The 24,543-nt window shown below is 42.3% G+C and overlaps 2 protein-coding genes across 2 annotated transcripts; both read left to right on the plus strand.

The window, feature by feature from the left end:
• Positions 1-4,630: 4,630 nt before the first annotated feature.
• Positions 4,631-5,446, plus strand: LOC138379005 (zinc finger protein 57 homolog; the record flags this gene model as incomplete). Its single annotated transcript, XM_069464287.1, has 1 exon — positions 4,631-5,446. A coding segment is annotated over one exon (816 nt), but the record flags the coding sequence as incomplete, so codon positions are not given.
• A 14,389-nt stretch (positions 5,447-19,835) lies between these two features.
• Positions 19,836-22,898, plus strand: USP27X (ubiquitin specific peptidase 27 X-linked). The gene has a single exon (XM_069463469.1). It carries the CDS (start codon positions 20,669-20,671, stop codon positions 21,983-21,985), a length of 1,317 nt encoding a protein of 438 aa, XP_069319570.1. The 5' UTR covers positions 19,836-20,668; the 3' UTR covers positions 21,986-22,898.
• Positions 22,899-24,543: the final 1,645 nt, after the last annotated feature.

A 24,543-nucleotide genomic window follows, 5' to 3' on the forward strand; every position in this document is an offset into this window, starting at 1 on the left:
TCAAATTTAGTAGAGTTGTAACTTCACCCTTATTAGAAGTAGAGTTCTATGAGTTTTGACAAACAGGTACAGTTGTATAATCACCACCACAATCAAAATATAGACTATTTCTATACCTCAAAAAGTTCCCTTGTGCTCCTTTGTAGTCAACCCTTCCCATCCCCCACCAGCTGCTGGCAACCACTAATGTATTTTCTAGCCTCATAGTTTTTGCCTTCTCCAGAATATAAATGGAATCATACAATATGTAGCCTTATGATTCTGGCTTTTTTAGTGAGCATAATGCACTTGAGATTTATCTGTGTTATTGTGTGTATCAATAGTTCATACCCTTTTATTGCTTAATAGTATTTCATTGTATGGACATACCAAATTAGTTTATCCATTCACCCATGAAGGGTATTTTGGTTGTTTTGAGCTTTATAAACATTCATATGCAAGTTTTTGGGTGAATGTGCATTTTTTTCCTCTTGGGTAAATACCTAGGAGTGGGATTGCTGGGTCATATGGTAAGTGAATGTTTGACTTTATAAGAAACACTCTCTTCTTCCCCAGTCTCTGTACATTCCTCTCTGATAACTACTGTTGGTTTGTTGTAGGGTTCACTTCCCCAAACCTTTAGTTCACTCCCAAAGGTTTATTTCTAGGAAGTTTTTAGAATGTAATTGTCATCAATCATTTTGTTTTGATTTTCTAGTTCTTTGGGTTGTAATAGTTGGAAAGTCCTATACTCATTTCATATTTCACATAACGGGCTAAGTGCCAATTTTTCAAGCAGTTTTATTTGGAGTAGCTATTGCCATTCCTGGGGTTGGAAAGCCCAAGGGCTCCATCCTAATTGAATGGAGTACCCTTGTGAGGACTAGCAAAAAGGCTCACCAGTGATTCTCATGAGGCTGTCTCTCTCTCTTTCTTAATTCACCATTGCCTTCTGATTGATCTCATCCTCAAATGCTCCTTCTATGTTTTCTGACCTCTTTCTACATATTCCCATATCAACTCTCCGAGCAAAGGCCCCTATAATTTCCTCTTGTGTTAGGTGTTATGTTGCCCCATACCTTATCTCACCTCCATCAGCCGCTTGGCCAAAACTTTTCAATCCTTAGGACACCCTCTTTGGCTTTGAAAACTTTCTTAGACTCAGCTGGATTTCAAGGTTTTCAATGATAAATGTCCATCCCACTTCAGGGTGGGTGGATGGCTGAGCAGAGCAGGTTCTTTGGGTTGCCCCAGGCTGCTCTGTCCCTGCACCCTCCTGCATGTTGTCTGCCTTGAAAATCATCTTCCCTGTTTGATTTGCCTTTACAGCTTCAAGTGCAGACATGCCCTCTTAGTGGAGCTCTGCTGAGGATGGGTGCACCCCTTGGGTTTGTCCCTTGCTTTGGCACTCCCCAAACACCTCATCACTTTCAAACAGATTCTTTCCATTTACTTCTTAGGGCAGAGTCCCTAGTGAATTACTGAGACTATCTTCCCAGCTCTTCGTAATTTTCCCTCCATTCGTTAAAGCTGTTGCCCTTTGACCTCTGGAATTGAAACTGCCCTGCCACTTTCATCTGTCCACAAAAACTAGGTCAGTATTGTCCCACACTTTATTCAGTTTGTTCATGCTTCTTCTCCCCATCTCATGGAAAGGGAAAGCTCTGTCACAAATTCTGGTAATGTGATCCCTTTCTCGTTGTTTTTAACCTTTGTGTTTTCCTGCCCCTCCACTAGGAATAACATCATCTTTATCCAACAGAATGTAGTGTCAGAATCTTCTGCCCCAAATTCCCCCAGGATGGTGGATTCCCCTCCATGTCACATTTCTTGGCAGTAGATTTTTCTGGCACACTTGGGGCTCCCCAAACTGGTACTGACAATGTGAAGATGTTAGAGGTTTTTCCAATTCTCTGGGGGGTGTTCTCCATGACATATTTGTGGACTCGGGGCTTGCTAATTCTGATTAATTGCTGTAGTTGTTTCCACTCAATAAAAAGAGGAGGAGAAGGAGGAAGAGGAAGAGGGGGATGATCTTGGTCCAAATATTTCTAGTCTAGTGTTACATGGAGAAAGATGGAGTGTTCTTTTGGGTGAGGTTTGCTTCTTGGCCTGAGATGCTGTGGTGACGTTCTTGAACAGGTAGGGGCTGCTCTTGATTTGAGGTACAGAGATAAAATTTGGCCAGGAGCTGGTCTTAAGCTGTGAGAGGCCTGGTCTGTGAATTGTTTTTGAGAATTGTATTGAGAGGGTCCTGTTCTGGTCAGAGATTCCTCTTCTTGGGAAACGTGGACAAACAGGTCCCTGGGCAATGTCAACAAATACTAACCTGAAACCACAACTTCCTCCATCTCTGTAACCTGTTTGTCTGCCTGTGTTGCCCAACTCAATGAATGTCCACCACCAATGAATGTTGCCCATGAAGAAATCCTGGAATCATCCTACACTCTTCCCCCATTCTCCATATCATGACAATGTTCAATTCTACCTAAAATTCAGTCCTTCCTGTAGATGACCCCCAACTGCTGCTCAAGGTCTTGCCATAATCAGCCCTCATCAGAATGAACTAGATAGACTCCACCTCCTCCAGGCCTGCAGGCAAAATGATCTTTCTATAGGGCATGTCACTTCTAGAGTATCCCATTGCCCCCCAATGCCTGCAACTTTAACTGCTAAACTCCTTGTCATGGTATGCAAGGCCCTTTGTGATCTGGATCCAGTTTATGGCTTCAGATTTATTTTCTGTCACTTCCCTTCCCTTGGTAATATTGACCTATCTGCAATTTCTCAAAATATACCCTTCAAAGTCTCTCATGATCCCAGAGATTTGTATTTGATTTTCCCTCTGCCTGGAACAGGCGTCCCCAAATTTCTTACTTGTCTGCCTCACAAACTCTTACACTTTCTTCTGGTCTCATGTCAAATGCTGCTTAATCCGTGGAGCCTTTTTGATAACTCAGGCTGACTTATGCCATCCTTCTTCCCCTGTTTTGCCATTTGTGGTGTATGTGACTTCTTGTAGAACAATTGTGTTCAATAGTTTACTGCCTGTTTATTTTTCCCTGGGCCACCATTACAGTGAGTAACAGAGTCTTTAAACTGGGCACTTGAAAAGTAAAGGAAACCCATGTGCTGTGTGCATGGAAAAAAGAATTTATAGAAATTGTCCCTATCCCTTTCTCAAACATAATCCCTCATTCCTGGCTACTGGAATATGAGTGTGAACACACCAGAATTAATGACAAAAACAGGAAAGGATTGGAAGACAGTGAGCTAGGTGCCAAAGTCTTCAGTAATGAGGTCTGTTATTGGCTGTAATGACGAGGGTCAGTGGACATTATATCAGTGTGATGTGAGCCTCAGGGAAGCTAGGTCCTTTACACCTCCTGGACCACAACCCTAAGTACCCCATTAAATTTGGCAGGAACCAGAAGGGAGGATGAAGTTAGTGAGGGCCTAGATCATTCCCACTTTTGTATTTTTGTATAACTGACTCAAAAGTACTTTCCTAGTCATATTTATTGTGCACATAGACATTATTGGAATGGGTATACATTATTTTAATATGAGTCTCTAATCATTTATAATTCACTTTTTTGTTTAATCTAAGTCACTTTATTTTTTCACCACCCTCTATTCTGGGAAGAATCTAAGTCACTTTAAATGTGGGACATCTACTAAAGCTACTACTAGTAGTACTACTTCTATTAATAGGGCTTTACAAACATTGATTTTTAGAGAAATATGAGGGTATTGATAAATTCTAATTGGGTGAACTACCTTTCAGTCTAATTGGTCAGTGATGCATATTTACAAGGGTTCATTCAGGTGGCATTAAACACTCTTTCAGTGAAATCATTTTCACGTTTTTATATTGTATTGATAAGGAGCTAATATTTATTCCAAATAAATATTTGATCATGTTCATTTCAATGAATTCTGGAATGAAATGCCTATGAGCACATTCCCCTTAAAAGCAAAGGTGAAAATTATGTGCACTTTAATTTTATATAAGTGTAGAAGCAGGAAATCGTGACTTACAATTCTTCATTGATGTCTAAAAAGGATAAGTCCTGATAACTAGAGGACCTTTTTTTTCTGAGTGCAAACACAATAATGCCCTCAGAATGGTGGCTTTTCCCACACTTGAGGTAGTATTGAGGTTGGCGATAGGTGTCCAGTCTGAAGGTAGCAGATAAAACAGAGTTCAGTTTATCCGCATTTAAAAATTGGGAAACATTGAAAGCTCAGCTAGTATTAGTGATTGCTTTATGTAGAATGTGAGAAATCCCCAAATCCAGTTTCAAGTTTAGAGTAAAGAAATAGCAGAGTGCCAGCCAGGATAGCAAACATGAGGGTTATATTTAATTTATCCAAATCACTCTTGTGTGAATGAGGAGTATGTTCGCATGAAAAGATCCGTATTCACCAGTCATCAGTTAGGCTGCGGTAGAGGGTATTTAACGGATTAGCTAGAGACCTATGATCTGAAGAAGAACAGAAGAGACCCAAGTCAGTCCCCTATGTCTCCTCATTTCAGAGACATATCTAATGAGAGCTTAGAGAGGCCTGGGGGCTTCTTCCTGCTATGGTTTGAATGTTTCCCCTCCAAAATTCATGTTGAAACCTCATCCCCCACTGCTGTGTCCATCTGGGTTACTGGCCCCATTCGTGCTCCACGTGTGCGAAGGCCTTCTGGGACCAGTCTGAGTTCAAACGCCACCAGAAGATACACCAAAACCAAGAGCCGGTGGCTGGAAACTGGGATTGTATTGTGAGGATTCCCGGCACCACTGCTGGATGCCAGACACCCATCATCAGAAGCCAAGGGTCCGTCCAGGAGCTTGTGGGTGTGGGCCTTGCACCAGTGGCCAGGACCCAGGAATCCGTATTTAGAACTGAGGGTCCCCTGGCCCAGCCCCAGCCCCCTGTGCTTAAGAACCAAGCCCCTGTGACCAGGAACCAGGCACCTAACATTAAGGCCCCCTTCCTAGATAGCAGATCCAACTCTCATCTAGTGAAGCCCTCAAGACTCAAGGTCTTCTCTTACCCCCACTGTCCCTTGACTTTTAGCAAGAAAGATTATCTTTCCAGCCACCAGAAGGCCCATCCCACAGAGCAGCTTAACTGCTGCTTCCATTGCACCAAGTCCTTCAGTTCATTCTCCAGGCTGGTCAGGCACCAGCAGACTCACTGGAAGCAGAAGATCTATCGTTGCCCGATCTGCGACCTCTGCTTTGGAGAGAAGGAGGGCCTCCTGAGTCACTGGAAGGGCTATAAAGATCAGGAACTGTGCCTGGGCAGCGCTCATAAATGCTGGGTCACCCTGAGCCAGTGGCTTGGCTTCTTCCACAATGCCTCCCCTATGGCTGGGAAGAATGGGAAGTGTGTAGGAAATGGGACAGCCCCCAGAGGTGGGGCAAGGGAGACAGCAGAGGAGGCAGTGAGGATCTTGAAACATAAATAAATGGCCTTTCTAACTGAAAAAAAAGAAAGAAACCTAATCCCCATTTTGGTGTTATTAAGAGGCAGAATCTTTGGGAAAGTGACTAAATCATGAGGGCAGAGCCCTCATGAGTGGATTAATGATTTATAAAAGGGCTGGAAGGAACTAGCTTAGGCCCTTTTTGCCTTTCAGCCTTCTACCATGTGAGGATGCAGCCAGCAGACCCTCACCACACAACAAACCTGCTGGTACCTTGATCTTGGACTTACCAGCTTCCAGAACTGTGAGCATAAATTTCTATTATTATAAATTACCCAGTCTCAAGTATTTTGTTATAGTGGCACAAACAGACTAAGACACTCTCACAGCTGAGGTCCTGGATGAAGACTTAGGCTTCCTGTGTTATACCAATGTTGTCCAGGGGAGCAGCAAAGGCCATGCTATCACAGAGACCCCAACGGGGTCAGTCTTGTTAGAGCCTAACCTAACCTAGAACTTCTGCATTTTGGAAAAAAAAAAAACCCTCGACATTCTAATTGAAAACAGTATGGCAGAAAATTATTGCTGAGAATTCAATTTCCTCCTATTTTTTTATTTGAAATTCCTTTTTTCAAGAGATTATAGTTGTTTTGTTTTGTGTAACATTCACCCAGTTTCCCCCAATAGTTACATCTTGTGTAACAGAAAATGGACATTGGAACAATGCTTTGTGTATAGTTCTACATTATCTTATCATGTGTAGATTCTCAAAATCACCACCACAATCAAGATACAGAACTGTTCCATTACTATAAAGGTCTCCCTCCTGCTATCCCTTTATAGTCACACCCATTCCCCTTCCACTCACCATCCCTAACCCCTGGTGACCATTTAATCTGTTCCCCATCTCTGTAATTTTGTCATTTCAAGAATGTTATGTAAATAGAATCATATGGTTTGTAAGCTTTTTAAAATGGATTTTTTCTTTCACTCAGTATAATGCCCTTAAGATCCTTCAAATTATTGTGTGTATAGTTTGTTCTTTTATTGGTGAATAGTATTCTATGGTATGGATGTGCCACAGTTTGTTTAATCATTCACCTATTAAAATTGATATGTTAGGGCTTAAGTCTGATATTTATTTTTGTTTGATCTCTTTGTTTTTGTTTCTCTGTATTCTTTTTCCTGCCTTCCTGTGAATTACTTAAACTTTTTTTTTTAACAATTCAGTTTTTATATACCTATAGTGTTTCTGAAGTGTATCCCTTTGTATCACTTTTTTCTTGGTTGCTCTAGATATTACATTGTATATACATACCTCATCACATTCTACTGGTGTTTACATTTTATCAGTTTGGGTGAAGTACAGAAAATTACCTCTCTTTACCCTACTTCATTTATAATATGTCTTAAATATTTCCTCTGCATACATTGAGAACCACATCAGATAGTGTTATAATTTTTGTTTCAACCATAAAACATAATTTAGAGAACTCAAGGGAAGAAGAAAAAATCTATTATATTTACCAATATTTTTACTCTTTCTCTTATGCTTTCTTGCCTTCCTGATGTTTCAAGATTCCTTCTTTTATAATTTCCTTTCTGTTTATAGAATTTCTTTTAGCCGTGCTTCCAGGACAGGTTTGCTGGTTGCAAATTTTCTTAGTTTTCTTCATCTGAGAATGTCTTGATTTTCCCTTTATTCCTGAGGGATATTTTTGCTGGATTGACAGTTTTTTTTCCTTCAGCACTTGAAAAATGTTGTGCCACTTACTTTTGGCTTCCATGGTTTTTGGTGAGAAATTCTCTGTGGTCTAAATTTGTTTTTCCCTGTAGGAAAGGTGTTGTTTCTCTTATTCTGCCTTCAAGATTTTTATTTTGCCCTTTGTTTTCAGAAGCTTGACTTTGATGTGTCTTGCCATGGATTCTTTGTATTTATCCCATTTGAGGTTTGCTCAACTTCTTGAATCTATAGGTTTATATCTTGGGAAATTTTCAGCCATTATTTCTTTGAATACTTTTTCAGCCTTCCCTTTTTTCTCTTCTCCTTTCTTAACTTAGATGACACAGATGTTTTATCTTTTGTTATAGTTCCACATGTTTCTCAGGATCTGTTCATTTTTTTCTAGTCTATTTTCTCTCTGTTGTTCACATTGGGTAATTTCTATTATTCTGTCTTCAAGTTCAGAGATTCTTTTCTCTGTCCTTTTCATTTTGCTATTGAGCCAATCTATTACGTTTTTAAATTTGTTTTTGTATTTTCCAGTTTCTATTGAAACCTATATTACAAGACTCTGGATCTTCTATCAGACTTCTTCTGACACTGGTCTGGCAGGGGAAGGGGAATGCTACTTCATTACTGCCAGGTGGCTTAGAAGTCTAGGTTCCTCATTCAGCCTCCTTTGAAACCCAGGAGGAGAATCTCCTCATTATTCCTTTGCAAGGTGGGAGTTCAGGTTTCCCGCTATACTTCTACTGATACCAGCCTGGCTGAGACAGGTAGGGATGCCTTATGATTCCTCATGACCTCCACTGACACCAGGGTGGTGATGGGGGGGGTGTGTGTGCTTGTAACTGTTGGGTGGTTGTGAAAGTGCTGATTCTCCACTAGACCTCCTCTGACACCACCCCAGTGGGGAAAAGAGGAGGGATCCTCCTTATCTCCAGTTGGCTGTGGAAGTCCAGGCTTCCCCTATAGCCTCCACTGACACTGTGTCAGAGGGAGCTTATTATTGCCTATAGGGAATGAAAGTTCTGGCTCCCAACTTGTCCTGCTCTGACACCTCCCTAATGGGAGGTTTGGGCTCTTTATTACAGCATGGCAAGGGTGGAAGTCTAAGCTTTCCACTCGGCCTTTGTTGGCATGGGTGGTGCTGCAATTTTTTCTGTGGTGTTTGGTTGGATTAGAGTGGTTATTACTTAAAACTTTTCTGTCTTGAAAGGTTTCCCCTTTCCCTCGCCTAGAGAGAGTAGGCTTTTCTTGAGGTTTTTTTTTTTTTAATCTATGCCCATGGATGTTTCTAGGCTACCAGCTTCTCCAGCACCCAGTCCAGGATATATGAGGGGAAAAAACCCTCAGGGAACTCACTGCTGAGTCATTCCTTGGGTTCTGAGGTCTATAGCCAATCTGCTTTATTCTGTCTACCTTTCAGAGTCTTGATATGTTTGTGTTATATACAATGTCCAGGGTTTATAACTGCACTTAGCAGGAGGAATAGGGAAAAGTACAACTACTATATCTTCTTGGAAACAGAATTCTATTGCTTTGTTTTTAAAAATCATTTTATATGGAAAAATTAAATATACACAAAAGTAGAGAGATTAGAAGAATGAACCCCCTTTACTCAGCTTCAACAATTTTTTTCATGATTTTTTTATTGTTATTTCAGCATATTGTGGGGGTACAAAAGTTTAGGTTATGTATATTGCCCTTGCCCCCCCACCCCCCAAGTCAGAGCTTCAAATGTGTCCCCCTAGACAGTGCCCATCGCACTCATTATGTATGTATACACCCATCCCCTCCCTGCCCCACATCTGCCCAACACCCGATTAATGTTGTTCCTGAATGTGCTCTTAGGTGATGATCAGTGAAACCAATTTGATGGTGAGTACATGTGGTGTTTATTTTTCCATTCTTGGGATACTTTACTTAGTAGAATGGGTTCCAACTCTATCCAGGAGAACATAAGAGATTCTATATCCCCATTATTTCTTATAGCTGAGTAATACTCCATGGTATACATATACCACATTTTATTAATCCACTCATGTATTGATGGGCACTTGGGTTGTTTCCACATCTTTGCAATTGTGAATTGTGCTGCTATAAACATTCGGGTGCAGATGTCTTTTTTATAGGATGTCTTTTGTTCTTTTGGGTAGATGCCCAATAATGGGATTGCTGGATCAAATGGTAGGTCTACTTGAATCTGTTTAAGGTATCTCCATATTGCTTTCCACAGGGGTTGCACTAGTTTACAGTCTCACCAGCAGTGTATGAATGTACCTGTCTCTTGGCATCCACGCCAACATGTATTGTTTTGGGACTTTTTGATAAAGGCCATTCTCACTGGAGTTAAGTGATATCTCATTGTGGTTTTGATTTGCATTTCCCTGATGATTAGAGATGTAGCTTCAACAATTTTCAACATTTTGCCAATCTTGCTTCATTTATCTTCCTTATCCCAAGATTTGTTAGAGTCTTAAACTCAAATCCTAGACATTATATCGTTTCACTCAATGAGAGTGCATCTCTAACAGAAAAATATTTTTTACATAACCATGATGCCATTATCACAATTTACTAATTAACTATAATTCTTTAATATAATTAAATGTCCATTCATATTCAAATTTCCCCAATTGTCTCAAGAAGTATTTTTAAAGTTGATATTTTCAAAATAGGATCCAAACCAAATGTAACATTGCATTTGGTAGTTCTCTCTCTTAAGTTTCTTTAAAAATCTGTAAATTTCCCTTCTTTCTTTTTCTCATTCCATTTTAAGTGCCAATTATCATTGAAGTAATCAGGTCATTCTTCCTATAAAATATCCCACATTCTGGATTTGGCTCATTGTTTCCTAGTGGTGACTTTGAAATTCTTCTTCTATCTCCTACATTCACCATAAACTGGGAGTTAGAAAGTGAGACATTTTATTAGATTTAGGTTTAGTTTTTATTTTTGGCATTATCAATACATCATAGGTTGTGCTATATGCTTCCTAATGTATCACATTAGGAGGCACATAAAATGTAGCTGTCTCACTCAGTGATGCTAAAATTGGTCAGTGGGTTAAAGTGGTATCAACCTGATCCCTTCATTGTAAAGCTCCTGATAATCATTTTACCTAATCTTTTTTATCCATTCGTGATCATTGCCTTAGATTAGTGGTTCTCAACTGGAGAGGATTTTGTCCCCCAGGAGACATTTGACAATGTCTAGAGACATTTTTAATTGTCATGACTCGTAAAGGGAAGAGGAAATGCAATTGGCAACTAGTGGGTAGGTGCCAGAGATGCTAAAAATCCTACAATGTGTAGGACAGCCCCCAAATAATTATCTGGCCACAAATGTCAATAGTGCTGGGGTTAAGAAACCTTGGGCTGGATCTATTATTTCATTAGGGATTGCAAATGAGGATATACTAATTCTATCATTCTTCCTGCATTTGCTATTTGGAATTGTTGCATAAAGAACATCTTTATCTATTTGGTTACCCTGGAATACAGTTCATACTGGAAAGGTGAGATAAATTCTTGATTTTTCTCTTGATTTATTAATTTTTTGCAATAATGATTTGGTGCCCTAGCATCACCCAGAGGTGACCAATGTTTTTTAATCTCATTATGAACTCATGTATTTTATACATTTGATGGTTGATTAATTGCAGATACTTTTGTATTGAAAGTCTAATTGTCCTAGTATAGGCAAGTGAGAATTCCTCTTCATCTTGGCTTCTGTGTTTTTTGTTTTGTTTTTGAGACAAACTCTGTCGCCCCAGCTAGAGTGAAGTGGCATCAGCATAGCTGACTGCAACCTCAAACTCCTGGGCTCCAGTGATCCTCCTGACTCAGCCTCCTGAGTAGCTGGGACTACAGGTGTGCGCCACAATGCCCAGCTAATTTTTCTATTTTTTGTAGAGACGAAGTCTCACTCTTGCTCAGGCTGGTCTCAAACTCCTGGGCTCAAGCCATCCTCCTTCTTTGGCTTCCCAAAATGCTAGGATTAGAGGAAAGAGCCACTGCACCTGGCCTCCTGTGTTCTTTTGACATGACTCAATTAGTCTTTGCCATCTCTTTTGCTTTCTGGCAAAACAAGATGTCCCAGGTTCATTTTGTATTTTTCCTGTTACAGACCTGGAAACAATTATTTCTCCAAGGAGGACTGGAATCTTTTGGTAGGAAATGATACTTAGAGACCATTCTGCTATGTCTTTTTAGTGGACAGAACTAGGAAATATGTATTTTTTAGAAAGAAAAAAAAATAAATTGTAAGTTCATATGAGTGTTTGTATTCCAAAAGTAAGACTATAGAGTTTTTTCTTTTCAAATTTTGTAATTGTAGGATTTTACTCTTATGTTAAATATCTTGATTCCTGACAACATTATCATAATTACTTATTTGCTTTATCCTACAACTAACAGTTTCAAAATAACAATACCAATGATACTACTAGTAAAAGACTACTGAATACAGTTGAAGACTTCTTTGTAGTTCCTTTTTTCCTTAGGATATATCCCATTAGGAATGTATAGTCAAAACACCATTTTTAAGTCACTTGAAATAATTATTTTCTTTGTGTGGTGATACCACCAATTTGCTACATAATTAGGGTCATTTGATTCAGTTTGCTTTTAGGGTTTTTCCCCCTTTTTAAGTGACAGGATTCCAAAGCCAAAGCTTTAAAACAAGGTACATTTAGAAAAGGTACATTTCCTTGCCTGTTCCCTCCACTCTATTTCCTCCTTCCCTCATAAGTGACCATTTAAATGAATTTACAGTCCATTGTACCATTTTTGAAAATGTAAGTAAATGTTTCTGTAAATATCTGCATATCCCCAAACTTTTTTACACAAAAGGTAGCATACTGTATACAATGTTCTATACTTTGTTTTTTCCACTTAACATATTCCAGAGATTACTCCTAATCATTATATAGAAATCCATCTCATTCCATAGTATTTAATTTTATGACTCCACTATAATGTATTCAATTGGTTCCTTAGTGGTGGACATTTTTTTCAAGTCTTTTGTTATTATACATACTACTACAATGAATGGCCTTGTGCATATGTTATTTTGTACTTTTGCTAGTGTATCTTTGGGTAACATTCCTAGAAGTGGGATTACTGAGTCAAATAGTGAATACATATGTAATTTTGCTAGATATTTGTTTGTATTCCTTTTTGGAGTTTTAAAAAGATTAAGATTTTGAAAAAGAATAAAAAGTGTGATTAAGATTTTTATCTGCCAGTTTAGGTGCACCCTTCAAACTTGAAAGAAGCATTTAGAACAAGCGTAAGAAGTGAGATTCCACACTTTGGTGAGTAAAACTGCAGAATGTGTTCTTCATTGTGCTTCTGTTTAAGGTCAGGCCCAGGGCCACGCTACATACCACAGGGCCAACCTCTAGCACTAGACACAGATTTTGAGATTCCAGGATTTTCCTAAAGGGCAGGGGTAAGATAAGCGGTTGGCTAGATATTGTATCAGCATGCAGGAGGCTGATCAGAGTCCACGCAATGCAGATAGGTAGAGAATCAAAAGCGCAAGTCAAATGGTGCATAAGTCTGAAGGAGTACAGTCAGAGTTGCTGAAGACCAGAGGATGCTAAGAAATAGACTAGCTGGAAGCAATATGTGGTGAAAACTGGGGAAATGGCTGGTTAGGAGATGATGCAGTGTAATCTACATCTTTGTTGTTTCCCATCACAACCATGACTTTGCTCTTTAAACGTATCCTTTCAGCTAGAGAAGTACCTGGGCCATTGAAATCACATCACGTGGGTGCAGGCTACCTGGGGCTAGATGTGTACTTGAAGGAAACCTTGGGCTCCTCCATTCTCTACCCCTTCCACATACTATTGGGCCCACTGCTTCTCTTTGTAGGGCTAGAAGCTCCTGGAAGCCTATGGTGGTTCCTGTTGACCTATTCCTCAGGTTCCTGATTGATAGTATGGCTATGGGAGTGCAGGGTGCAAGGACTGGCCCTGCTGTAGTGGTCGCAGGGGCTGCTGAGCTGACTCCCTTAGTTATGATGAATGGGCCAGCAGGCTGGCTACCTCAGCTTAGTGTAGTTGGGCATGGTCCAAATAGGATGGGAAGAGCCTACCTGATCAGACCTAGGGGCCCTGGTGCTGAGTAGCCTTGCCATTTTCTCTTTCTTTAACCCAGTGAAGACTTGGAGACCACTAGTGAGGCATCAGGGGCCTGGATAAAGTAGGTATCAGACATCTCATTGTTGAAATTAGGTATATTCTCAATGGGAAGAGGTATAGAAGTGAGAAGTAAGTGTAACCAACTTCAAGGTACTTAATGTTTTTGTGCCTCAGTTTCCTCATCTGTATAGTGAGAATAATAGTAGTACCTACCTCATCAGGCTGTTATGAGGTTTAAACAACTTAGTAAATTACTTATAAAACAGTATCTGAAATAAGCAATTAATAAATGTTAGTTACTATTATTACTATTTGGTTATAATCATTGTACGTAAACCATAAATAATACTGTGTCATTCCCTTGCTTAAAACTGCTCAAATTATTCTCATTACAGTTGAGACAATATTCTAATTCTATATGATGGTCTACAAAGCTCCAGGTGATCTGACCCCTGCCTGTACCTCTATCCTCATCCTCACCTTATACCACTCTCTCTTTCTTGGTCACCAAACTCAAGCTATTCTGGCCTTATTTTCATTTATTGAAATCATCAAGCCCCCCTTTTTGTTGTTTCAGGCCCTTTGTACTTGCTCTACACTTTTGTAATCAGGAAAAAAAGAACTTTTTGAAAAATAAGACACTAAAAATCAGAATCCATAAAGAAAAGTTTGAGAAACTTGTCTACATAGTAATCTTAAACATCATATGGCAAAAAATAAAATAGTCAATGATAAATGGGAAATACACACACACACACACACACACACACACACACACACACGAATCTGACAGACAATGGGCTAATAGCTTAGTAGTTAAGAGTCCATAGATTCCAATTTGAATCTGGTTTGAATCCCAGGCCCATGACTTACTACTGTGTGACCTTCGGTGTCACTCAATATCTCTGTGCCTCAGTTTCTTCACTTGTAAAATGGGGATGATAACAGCACCTACTTCTTAAAATTGTAGTAAGGGTTAAACAATTTAGTCAAACACCTCTGGGCATGCTTCAAGTGCCATATAAGTGTTATTTATTATGGTGATTAATAAGAAGCCACAAGAAAAATAGGCAAAGGATATGTATGAATAGGCAGTTCACAAAAAAGTAACACAAAATGACCAATAAACGTGAAAATATGGTTGATTTCATGTATGATGAAAAACATTAATTCGTTCAGTTTACAGACATTTAAATATGTTTTAAATGCCAAAGAGGTATTGGGAATAGAATAGTGATCATATTACTTTCATGGAGTTAACATTAATTACATATATATGTATGTAAAATATTTAATATATCGTGTGGTGATGATTTAACACATCATGTGGTAATGGTGTGAAGAAAAATGAAGCAGGGATGGAGTGTTATTTTATATAGGAGTCAAGGAAAGACTCAGATAAGGTGAATTTAAGCAGAAATCTGAAGCAAGTGAGGGAGAAGCCATGAGGATTTCTAAGGAAAGAGCTTTCCAAGCAGAAGAAACAATAAGGACATAGGCCTGGAAGCACGAGTCAGCTTAACTTATTCAAGGAACAGCAGTAAGTCTAGTTTGTTTCAGGCAAGGCCAAGTTGATAAAAATGAGGTCTAAGAGACCAAGGCCACATTCTGTAGGGCCTTAAAGGCCAGGATAAGGACTTGAGACTTCACTGGAAGTGAAATAGAAAGCCTGCTATCACTTAGGAATTGTATTCAGCTATACATAATTGGGATCTAAATAACAAAGACTTGAATAGGAGGACATTTGGAGCATTACACTGATTTTTAAGACACTACTGCCTGTGAGAAATGCCAGTATTTTATGTACTACAGAGAAAGAAAAAAAATGCTGCCATATATAATCATAAACTGTCATTCAGGGATTCCAGGGATGTTGAAACATGAAGAGATGTACTTCTTAGAGTTGGTAAAATACAATTTATTTTCTCATGTAAGAATAGGTCCAGAGGTGCTCAGCTTTTTGGTCTTTCCATCATGATTGGTTGCAAGAGAACTACTCAGCTATAGTCAATAAATCCTCATTTCTGGAAGGAAGAGAAATCAGGAAGGGGGAAAATGCCTTTTAGTCTTCCATATTAATTTAAGGATCAATTTTTAAAAGTGTACCCCAAAAAAACTCACTGGAAATTTTATTGGCATTGCATTGGATGTGTAGATCAACTTGGAGAGAACTTCTGTATATTACAGTCTGTTTTATTTTTCGTAAAATGAATATACAATTGGCCCTTCATACCCATGGGTTCTGTGTCCATGAAATTCAACCAACCACAGATCAAAAATATTCCGGGAAAAAAAAAAAAAAACAACAGATGGTTGCATCTATACTGAACATGTACAGACTTTTTTCCTTATTATTCCCTAAACAATACAGTATAATAACTGTTTACATAGCATCTACATTGTATTAGGTATTGTAAGTAATCTAGAGATGATTTAAAGTACACAAGAAGATGTACATAGGTTATATACAAATACTACTCCATTTTATATAAGGAACTCGAGCATCCTCGGATTTTTGTATCTGCAGGAGTCCTGGAAAAAAATCCCCCATGCATACCAAGGGAGGACTGCATGTATAAAACATGTTTGTATTTGCATAGAAAATTTCTCAAAGAATAAACGAGAAACTGTTAACAAGTAGTTATTTCAGGGGAATAAAACTGGGTGTGATTGGTAGGGGAGGGAAGGACTTTAACTTTTCATGTCATGCCCTCCTATACTTTTTTAAAAAAACCCCACAAATATTGTATATATTACTTTTATAATAATAAATATGAGCCAGCAACTTTCAAAGTGGAACGTGTATTACCCTGAGGTACAGGAGTTTTAAGGGAATCAATTTCTACATCCTTAATTTTCATATGTAGTCTTTTAAAATTGATCTTCCAGAGAACACACTTGTGGTGGAGGAATCAAGCTGGTTTTCCTTTTCCATCTCCCCTTTCACAATGATCTTTTCTGCACTTTATGAGAGAAAAGCCTATTGTTTACCCATCCTGAATCTCACCTGGGTGCACTACCCTGCAATGATGTAAAATCCTCAGAGCACCAAAGAGACAATTCCAAACACTGCTGACAATGGTGAACTAAAAAATGAATGGAGATCAAATCCTTTTGCAACTCAGATGGTTTCCGATCCTTTGCTTCCAATATAAGTGAAGGAAATCCTAATTGAGTTGTCAGCTGATAAATCATGAGAAATAATTTTGAAGATAAATCATTGTGTAATTTTCCCCCATATATCTCTAAAGGAATTCAAAGACTTAAGTGATGTTGCCAAAACAAAATGTCTGTTCCCATTTACTTTTTTATATAAATGAGGTTTCTGTGGCTAACATTTAACCAAACAAAAAATAAGAAGAGAATTGATGCTCAATCCTGTCTCATTCTAGCAAAAGCAATATTTATCCATGGATATACTCATTGATTTTTTTCAATAAAAGCCCTATCTCCAATAAATGTAGTTTTATGTTTAATAATTACCTGTTCAAATTTGTAATATATTTACAATGTTTTGGTCTATTGTATTCTATTACTAATTGTCATGACAACTCAAGCAGGAACAAATTTTTAAACAACACTTAGAGCCTTATGATCATAGGAACATTTAGAGAGCATTTAAATAGCAAAATACATACATATTTTTGCCACAGATATGATAGGATAATCAATAAAATCATTTCAAGTGCAAAAATATATAATTATTGGGACAAAATTCTGTTGGAAGACTAGAATGGAATTAACCCAGGGAGAAAAGGGAAAATGTACAATTTCCAACTATCAAAGAAGAGATAGGTTAAACATTTTTTAAACAGATGATGGTAGCTCTTAAATCACTAAGGTATTTAGGTTTCACCGGATTCATGTGAAATAGTGACGTAACAGTTTTATTTGTGAATATTAACACTTGTCAGAAATTACATTTGCAGCCAATTGACATTTATGATGCAAAATTTTAGATATCATCCTAAAAAATGTGTGAAGGAACACAATGTTTTTTCAAATATTTTTAGAGAGCATTTTTATATAAACCAATAGTTTTATATAAACATACAAAAAATATATGAGGAATCGTCATTTACTCTTTTGCCACCTTGTGGTCAGATTTGTATTTAGCACCTAGGCGAATCAACTGTGAGGGACGAGGAGCTGTCTCTCCTAGGGTCAGCCCCTTTTGCCAGCGTTCTGCCAGGCTTTTGTGACATTTGCTCAGGACTGAATCCAGACCCACACAAGCACTAAGCATCTAAAGATCATGGTGACCCTCTCCACATGTGATTCAAAGCAAAAGCAATATGCAGTTAAGAAATGAATGCAAAGAGTACCACAAAGTTCTGATTTTTCCCATGAGAACCACTTTAAAAAAATCAAATGTCAAACTGTTTCTGGTATTTTTAAAATTTGTTTTGGTTTTGGTGCCTCTTCTCTGATAGTGACCTAGACATTTCCTTAGTATGCCTTTTGGGGAAGCCAGTCCTGATTCTGGCCCTGGGGTAAGTTTAGTTGAGTGCTGTGTCCACAGATCCTAGTACAACACCTGGGTCTGGGTCAGTGCCGAAAAAACATTTGTTGAGCCAGTTGGGGCAGAGCCCTCTACTTCCTGGAAAGAGTCCAGGTGGACCTGTGGGCTTCTGCAGAAAGTTGACCAGTAAGGCAACCAAGTTACCATGGCTAGTCTCCAGTGGTGGAAAGTCCCAGGTCTGCAGAGATCTTTAGATCACTTTGTTGGCTGTTACTCTGTGGAGGTGGGATGAGAGTACCCTTTTCCCCCCTCCTCCCCCTCTCCCCCAGGCTCTATGACTTCTGTCCTTTTCAGCAGCAGCAGCAGACTTCCTTCAGTGGGTATGCTACTTGCAGTTCCTTTGGTTGCAGGCCACAAAGGGCAGGCATTTATTGGAAGGACGCTGGGGTGCTTCAAGGAACTGAAGCAAGAGCTGAGTCAGGAAAAGCAGGCACCAGGGCAACCCTCAGCTTTATGGGAAGCAGGCTGCCTCCTTAAAGGCTCCTGATTCCTGATGACCAAATCATGCTGCTAACCCTGAGAGGCCTGTCCTGCCCCTTCTCTGGAAGAAGGGGCCAGGTGGAGGGGGATGGCCAGTGCTGACCAAGGAGAACTTTGCTAGGGTATAGTCAGGCAGTGTGCACTAGACCACGGCCAGCCACCACCAGGACTTGGACCAGGTTCTTCCTAGAAGACTCTCCCTTTGGACCCATGTCCTGACACCTGCCCTGGGCTGCACTCACTGGGACCAGCAGCTGCAGCCTGACACCCCCAGCCATGCTCAAGACCTGAGCCACTTGCTCTGGGCTCACTCCTCATGGGCCCCATGGTGCTGCTGCCCAGTGCCAGCAGCCCCTTGGCACAGGGGTCTCAGAGGCCCCTCGGACCCACACCTGACCTCTTGTCTCCACTGGCAGCTCCACAGACTTCCCTTCCACTCCCTCCTGCTGATGACCCGGGACTCTGCTAGAGCTTAAGGGTCTCAGGACTATGCCCTGTGGTTTACACCCCTATCCCAGCTATAGGGGAGGTGCCAGTTGTAGGGATGGCCTTGGAGAGAAGAGCTGGATTCTGCCCCTGGGGCTTCTCAGTGTTTGCTGGGCCAGAAGGCAGCTGCCAAAGCCTCAACCCACCCACGGCCTTGGGAGCCCGAGGAGGTGGCGAGGAGAGGGCCGGACTCTGCAGAGCACCGATAAGATGGGGAAGGGATGTGCCTCTTCAGGCCAAGTGGCCTTGGGAGCCCTGCCCCTCTGGATCTGGGGTCCAGGCCTGCCCCAACATTGGAGCTGGAGCTTCATCCTTTTTGGGAAGGGCAGGACCTGGGTGGGAGGGGAGACTGGGACGGGGCTGGGGGCAGGCTTAGCCGCCAAAAGGATGGCTTGTCAGGGCTTCTGCCTGCCCTCCTCAGGACCCCCAGCTGAGGGGACATTTCACAGCCTCAGAAACATTCCTGGACTTGGCATCCGCTGGGCCCCCAGCCCCGCAGTGCTGGGGGAAGCCTGCATGGACGAAGGGAAGGACGAGGAGAAGGGAGGAGACGATGAAGGGGGTCAGAGCAGCGATTGGAGCTGACAGCTGGAAGCGCCTTAAAGAGACTGCGCGGTCCCCGCCCCCCTTCCCGCCAGCCTCAATGAATTAGAGCTGTGTTTCCCAAACTTGCCTGATCATAAGAAGCCTCTCCGGCCCTAGTTAAAGATGCAGGTTCCGGAGTACCTCCCTGCGAGATTCTGATTCAGTAGGCCTGCGGGTGGAGCCGAGGAATCTGTAATTTTAACGCGCTTCCCACGTGATTCTCGTGAACAAGCAAGTTTGGGAAATATTGAATTAAAGGAAACGAGGCCTGGCTGCAGAAGCGGCCTCCACTAGGGGGCTTCGGCGGGAGGATTCCCGGGGGCGTCGCCTGCTTCCGCCGCCGCCTCCTTCAGTGAAAGTCCCATTTGGGTCCAGCTGCCACAGCCACCGCGCTCCGTCAGGCCGGGCGGGGGACACTCCAGGTCTGCGTGGCCCCCGCGCCGCCACGCCCAGTGGCCGCCCGAGCCCTGCGAGCAGGGGGAGGAGCCGCCGCCAGTGGAGGCGGAGGAGGTAGAGGAGGCGGAGACGGCGGAGACGGCGGAGAAGGCGGAGAGGAAGGTGGAGGCGGAGGCGAAGGTGGAGGGGAAGGCAGAGGCGGCGGGGAAGGTGGACGCCACCGAGAAGGTGGAGACAGCGGGGAAGGTGGACGCCGCCGGGAAGGTGGAGACGGCCGAGGGTCCGGGCCGCCGGGCTGAGCTCAAGCTGGAGCCCGAACCCGAGCCGGTACGGGAGGCGGAGCAGGAGCAGGAGCCGAAGGGGGAGCCGAAGCCGGAGCTGGAGGATGAGAACCCAGCGCGGAGCGGCGGTGGCGGCAGCAGCGACGAGGTTCCTCCCCCCACCCTTCCCTCCGACCCACCGCGGCCCCCCGATCCCTCTCCGCGTCGCAGTCGTGCCCCGCGCCGCCGACCCCGGCCCCGGCCCCAGACCCGGCTCCGTACCCCGCCGCAGCCTAGGCCACGGCCCCCGCCCCGGCCCCGGCCCCGGCGCGGCCCTGGGGGCGGATGCCTGGATGTGGATTTTGCTGTGGGGCCACCAGGTTGCTCCCACGTGAACAGCTTTAAGGTGGGAGAGAACTGGAGGCAGGAACTGCGGGTCATCTACCAGTGCTTCGTGTGGTGTGGAACCCCAGAGACCAGGAAAAGCAAAGCAAAGTCGTGCATCTGCCATGTGTGTGGCACCCATTTGAACAGACTCCACTCTTGCCTTTCCTGTGTCTTCTTTGGCTGCTTCACAGAAAAACACATTCATGAGCACGCTGAGACAAAACAACACAACTTAGCCGTAGACCTTTATTATGGAGGTATATACTGCTTTATGTGTAAGGACTATGTATATGACAAAGACATTGAGCAAATTGCCAAAGAAGAGCAAGGAGAAGCTTTGAAATTACAAGCCTCCACCTCAACAGAGCTTTCTCACCAGCAGTGTTCAGTGCCAGGCATTGGTGAGAAATACCCAACCTGGGAAACAACCAAACCAGAATTGGAACTGCTGGGGCACAACCCACGGAGAAGGAGAATCACCTCCAGCTTCACCATCGGTTTAAGAGGACTAATCAATCTCGGCAACACGTGCTTTATGAACTGCATTGTCCAGGCTCTTACCCACACTCCGATACTGAGAGATTTCTTCCTCTCTGACAGGCACCGATGTGAAATGCCGAGTCCTGAGTTGTGTCTGGTCTGTGAGATGTCTTCACTCTTTCGGGAGTTGTATTCTGGAAACCCATCTCCTCATGTTCCCTATAAGTTACTGCACCTGGTGTGGATACATGCTCGCCATTTAGCAGGGTACAGGCAACAGGATGCCCACGAGTTCCTCATCGCAGCGTTAGATGTCCTGCACAGGCACTGCAAAGGTGATGATGTCGGGAAGGCGGCTAACAATCCCAACCACTGTAACTGCATCATAGACCAAATCTTCACGGGTGGCCTGCAGTCTGATGTCACCTGTCAAGCCTGCCATGGCGTTTCCACTACCATAGACCCATGCTGGGACATTAGTTTGGACTTGCCTGGCTCTTGCACCTCCTTCTGGCCCATGAGCCCAGGGAGGGAGAGCAGTGTGAATGGGGAAAGCCACATACCAGGAATCACCACCCTCACGGACTGCTTACGAAGGTTTACAAGGCCAGAGCACTTAGGAAGCAGTGCCAAAATCAAATGTGGTAGTTGCCAAAGCTACCAGGAATCTACCAAACAGCTCACAATGAATAAATTACCTGTCGTTGCCTGTTTTCATTTCAAACGGTTTGAACACTCAGCCAAACAGAGGCGCAAGATCACTACATACATTTCCTTTCCTCTGGAGCTGGATATGACACCGTTTATGGCCTCAAGTAAAGAAAGCAGAATGAATGGACAGTTGCAGCTGCCAACCAATAGTGGAAACAACGAGAATAAGTATTCCTTGTTTGCCGTGGTTAATCACCAAGGAACCTTGGAGAGTGGCCACTATACCAGCTTCATCCGGCACCACAAGGACCAGTGGTTCAAGTGTGATGATGCCGTCATCACCAAGGCCAGTATTAAGGATGTACTGGACAGTGAAGGGTATTTACTGTTCTATCACAAACAGGTCCTGGAACATGAATCAGAAAAAGTGAAAGAAATGAATACGCAAGCCTACTGAAGTGACACACAGACCTACCTGAAATGGAAGATGACGACACCCATACTACAACTGGCATCGAGATTTAAAGGACCTACTTGACCATGGCCTATGGGCCTGACAGAGTAAGAATTGAACAGTACCCAGTGTCCAAAAGGTCCTGATTGGAAGAGAAATAGAAGGGGAGGGAGAAGAGGCTCTAGTCTAAGCAGTCACTTAAAGGAAAGTTAAATGGCAGGAATGCTCTGGGTGGGGAAGGCAGGAGCAGGCAAATCCTGACACTGGTACATATCCTATATTCCTCCAAAAGGTTGTGTGGGAAGGTGTGGGGGGGAGGGGGGTGGTGTGGGGGGTGTGTGTGCCCTTGTAACCGTAAAACATCTTTCTCCATGGGTGTTTCAGCTTCAATTGACCAATCACATAACAGTTCTACGTTTGGGGGGAAAAAAGAAAAGTTTATAAAAATGTAGCCCATTGCATATATGGGTATGAAAGCAGAAAAGCGGAGGAGGCAGGGATATCTCATTGACAAACACCTTTGCCAGTTTCTTTGTATTTGTGATTTTTTGTGCTATTAAATGCAGTATTAAAAAAAGAAAAGCCTACATGGGCTAGGGAAAGGAGAAGAAATAAGGGGGCTTGTATAAGGGGAGCAATCGCTCCAAAAGTAGAGAAGACAAGAAATGCTGTAAGATAAGCAACCGACGCAGGCCTCAGCTGAGAGTATAGTGTGTGAGTGTTAAAAAAAAAAAAAGCTGTGTGATATACTTGAGCAAATCAATGAACCTCTTTGCGATTGTTTCATCATCTGTAAAATGCAGATAATTCCTACCTTAAAGGTTTTATTGTTAAAGATTAAATGGTATAAAATGTGTCAAAGTATAAAGTAAAAGGCTTGGAACTTTTCAGGGACTCAGTAAACATTTGTCGGATCTGAATCTGAAACTTCTTTGGACTGGCCCCAGAATGCATCAAGTGAGGGGCAGTCTCACCTGAGGTTCCTGGACAGAAGGACACACATCGTATCCCATGCAGTCACATGCACACACACATACTCTTAACAACTCCCTCCCCAACTCCCTCCCTCTACTTGGAGCCCTGAGGCAATGGACTCCACTATTCCCCCTTGTGTACAAGGCATCACAGTTGGTGTCACATGCGGGACTGGGGGTGGGGGGAACCACAACTGTCCCCATAAGGTCATTGTTCAGTCCTTTTGGAAGACAGTCATGTTGTTTTCATGACTCAGCAGCCCAGTGATGGAACTCTCATGGCCAGTAGGCTGCCAGGCTTGCACATGAGGGTATTTGGTGGTCTTTGCCTTCTAAAAACATGGGTTTATCGGCTACATTTACCCACAGGCACAGATCAGTAGAAAGACTGTTTTCCAAAGCTCATTGGTCCGTCAGCCCAGGGATATTGATAGAGTGGCTTGTTGGCCCCTTCCCTGATCCTGACAGAGGGCAGAGCAGCCTGCAGAGAGCTAAGCCGAAACAGATGGGATGAGCCCAGGATGGGGTAAGCACTATGAGTCCTCTCCTCAGCATCAGGTACAAAAGTAATTATTACCTAGAAAACCCGAGGGGGGAAATTGTGTACATATCAGATCTATGGGGCTTGGATCCACTGGCTCTGGTAAAAGGCTGGGCTCTCCGTGGCTTCCCAAGTCTACTTTGTGGTCAACTGATTTGGAAATATATATTTATTTATGTGGCTGTGGATAAATCCCCAACTAGCTCACAGGCTTTTTTAGGACAGGAGTTGTGTTTCCTCTTGTACCCTGGGCTGTATCCTCAGTCCCTTAGCACAGTCCCTGTCACATGGTAAGTATTCAAAACACTAAATGAATGAATGAATGAATTGTGAACCAATACACTTTCCTTTCATAACCAAGATTTCATTAACACCCAGGGCTCACAATCCTTAGGAGAAAATGTAAAAAGGTGTCTTGTAGGATGGGGAAGATCAAGAGATGGGTGCCCTCAAATGGCACTCGGCAACTTCATGCAGGGTGTCTGCCTTTTGGGATGTGTCTGGTAGCCCTACGTGGGAAGACACAGCTACATGTCCTCATTCCTCATCTCTGCTACAGGAAGAGTTCAGGTAGGTCTGTGCCACCAGATCCTGACTGCCTGTGCAGACACTGACCTTTAAAATTTTCAAACATTTTTATTTGGAAATAATTTCAAACTTACAGAAAATTTACAAAAAAATAGTATAAAGAGCATCCACATACCCTTTACTCAGATTTACCTACTGTTAATATTTTTCCTCATTTACTTTATCATTTGCACATGTGCATTCTTTCATAAATGTGTGTATTTTTTGAACCATATGAGGATAAATTAATTACATATATCTTGGCCCTTCATGCCTAAATACTTCAATGTGCATTTCCTAAGAATAGGCACATTCCCTACATCACTATAGCTTCAGAAAATTTAACATTGATATAAACTTTACCATCCATACTCCAGTTTTGTCTGTCAACCCAGTAATGTCCTTTATAGCATTCCCCCTGCCCCCCATTACAGGATCTGGTCTAGGGTGAGGTATTTCATTTAGTTGTCATCTCCCTT

This window comes from Eulemur rufifrons, chromosome 30, assembly GCF_041146395.1.
Source record: "Eulemur rufifrons isolate Redbay chromosome 30, OSU_ERuf_1, whole genome shotgun sequence".
Classification (NCBI taxonomy): domain Eukaryota; kingdom Metazoa; phylum Chordata; class Mammalia; order Primates; family Lemuridae; genus Eulemur; species Eulemur rufifrons.

Bases quoted from the DNA above. Each gene is read 5' to 3' on its own strand.
- USP27X (XM_069463469.1), top strand. From the start codon at position 20,669: ATGTGTAAGGACTATGTATATGACAAAGACATTGAGCAAATTGCCAAA.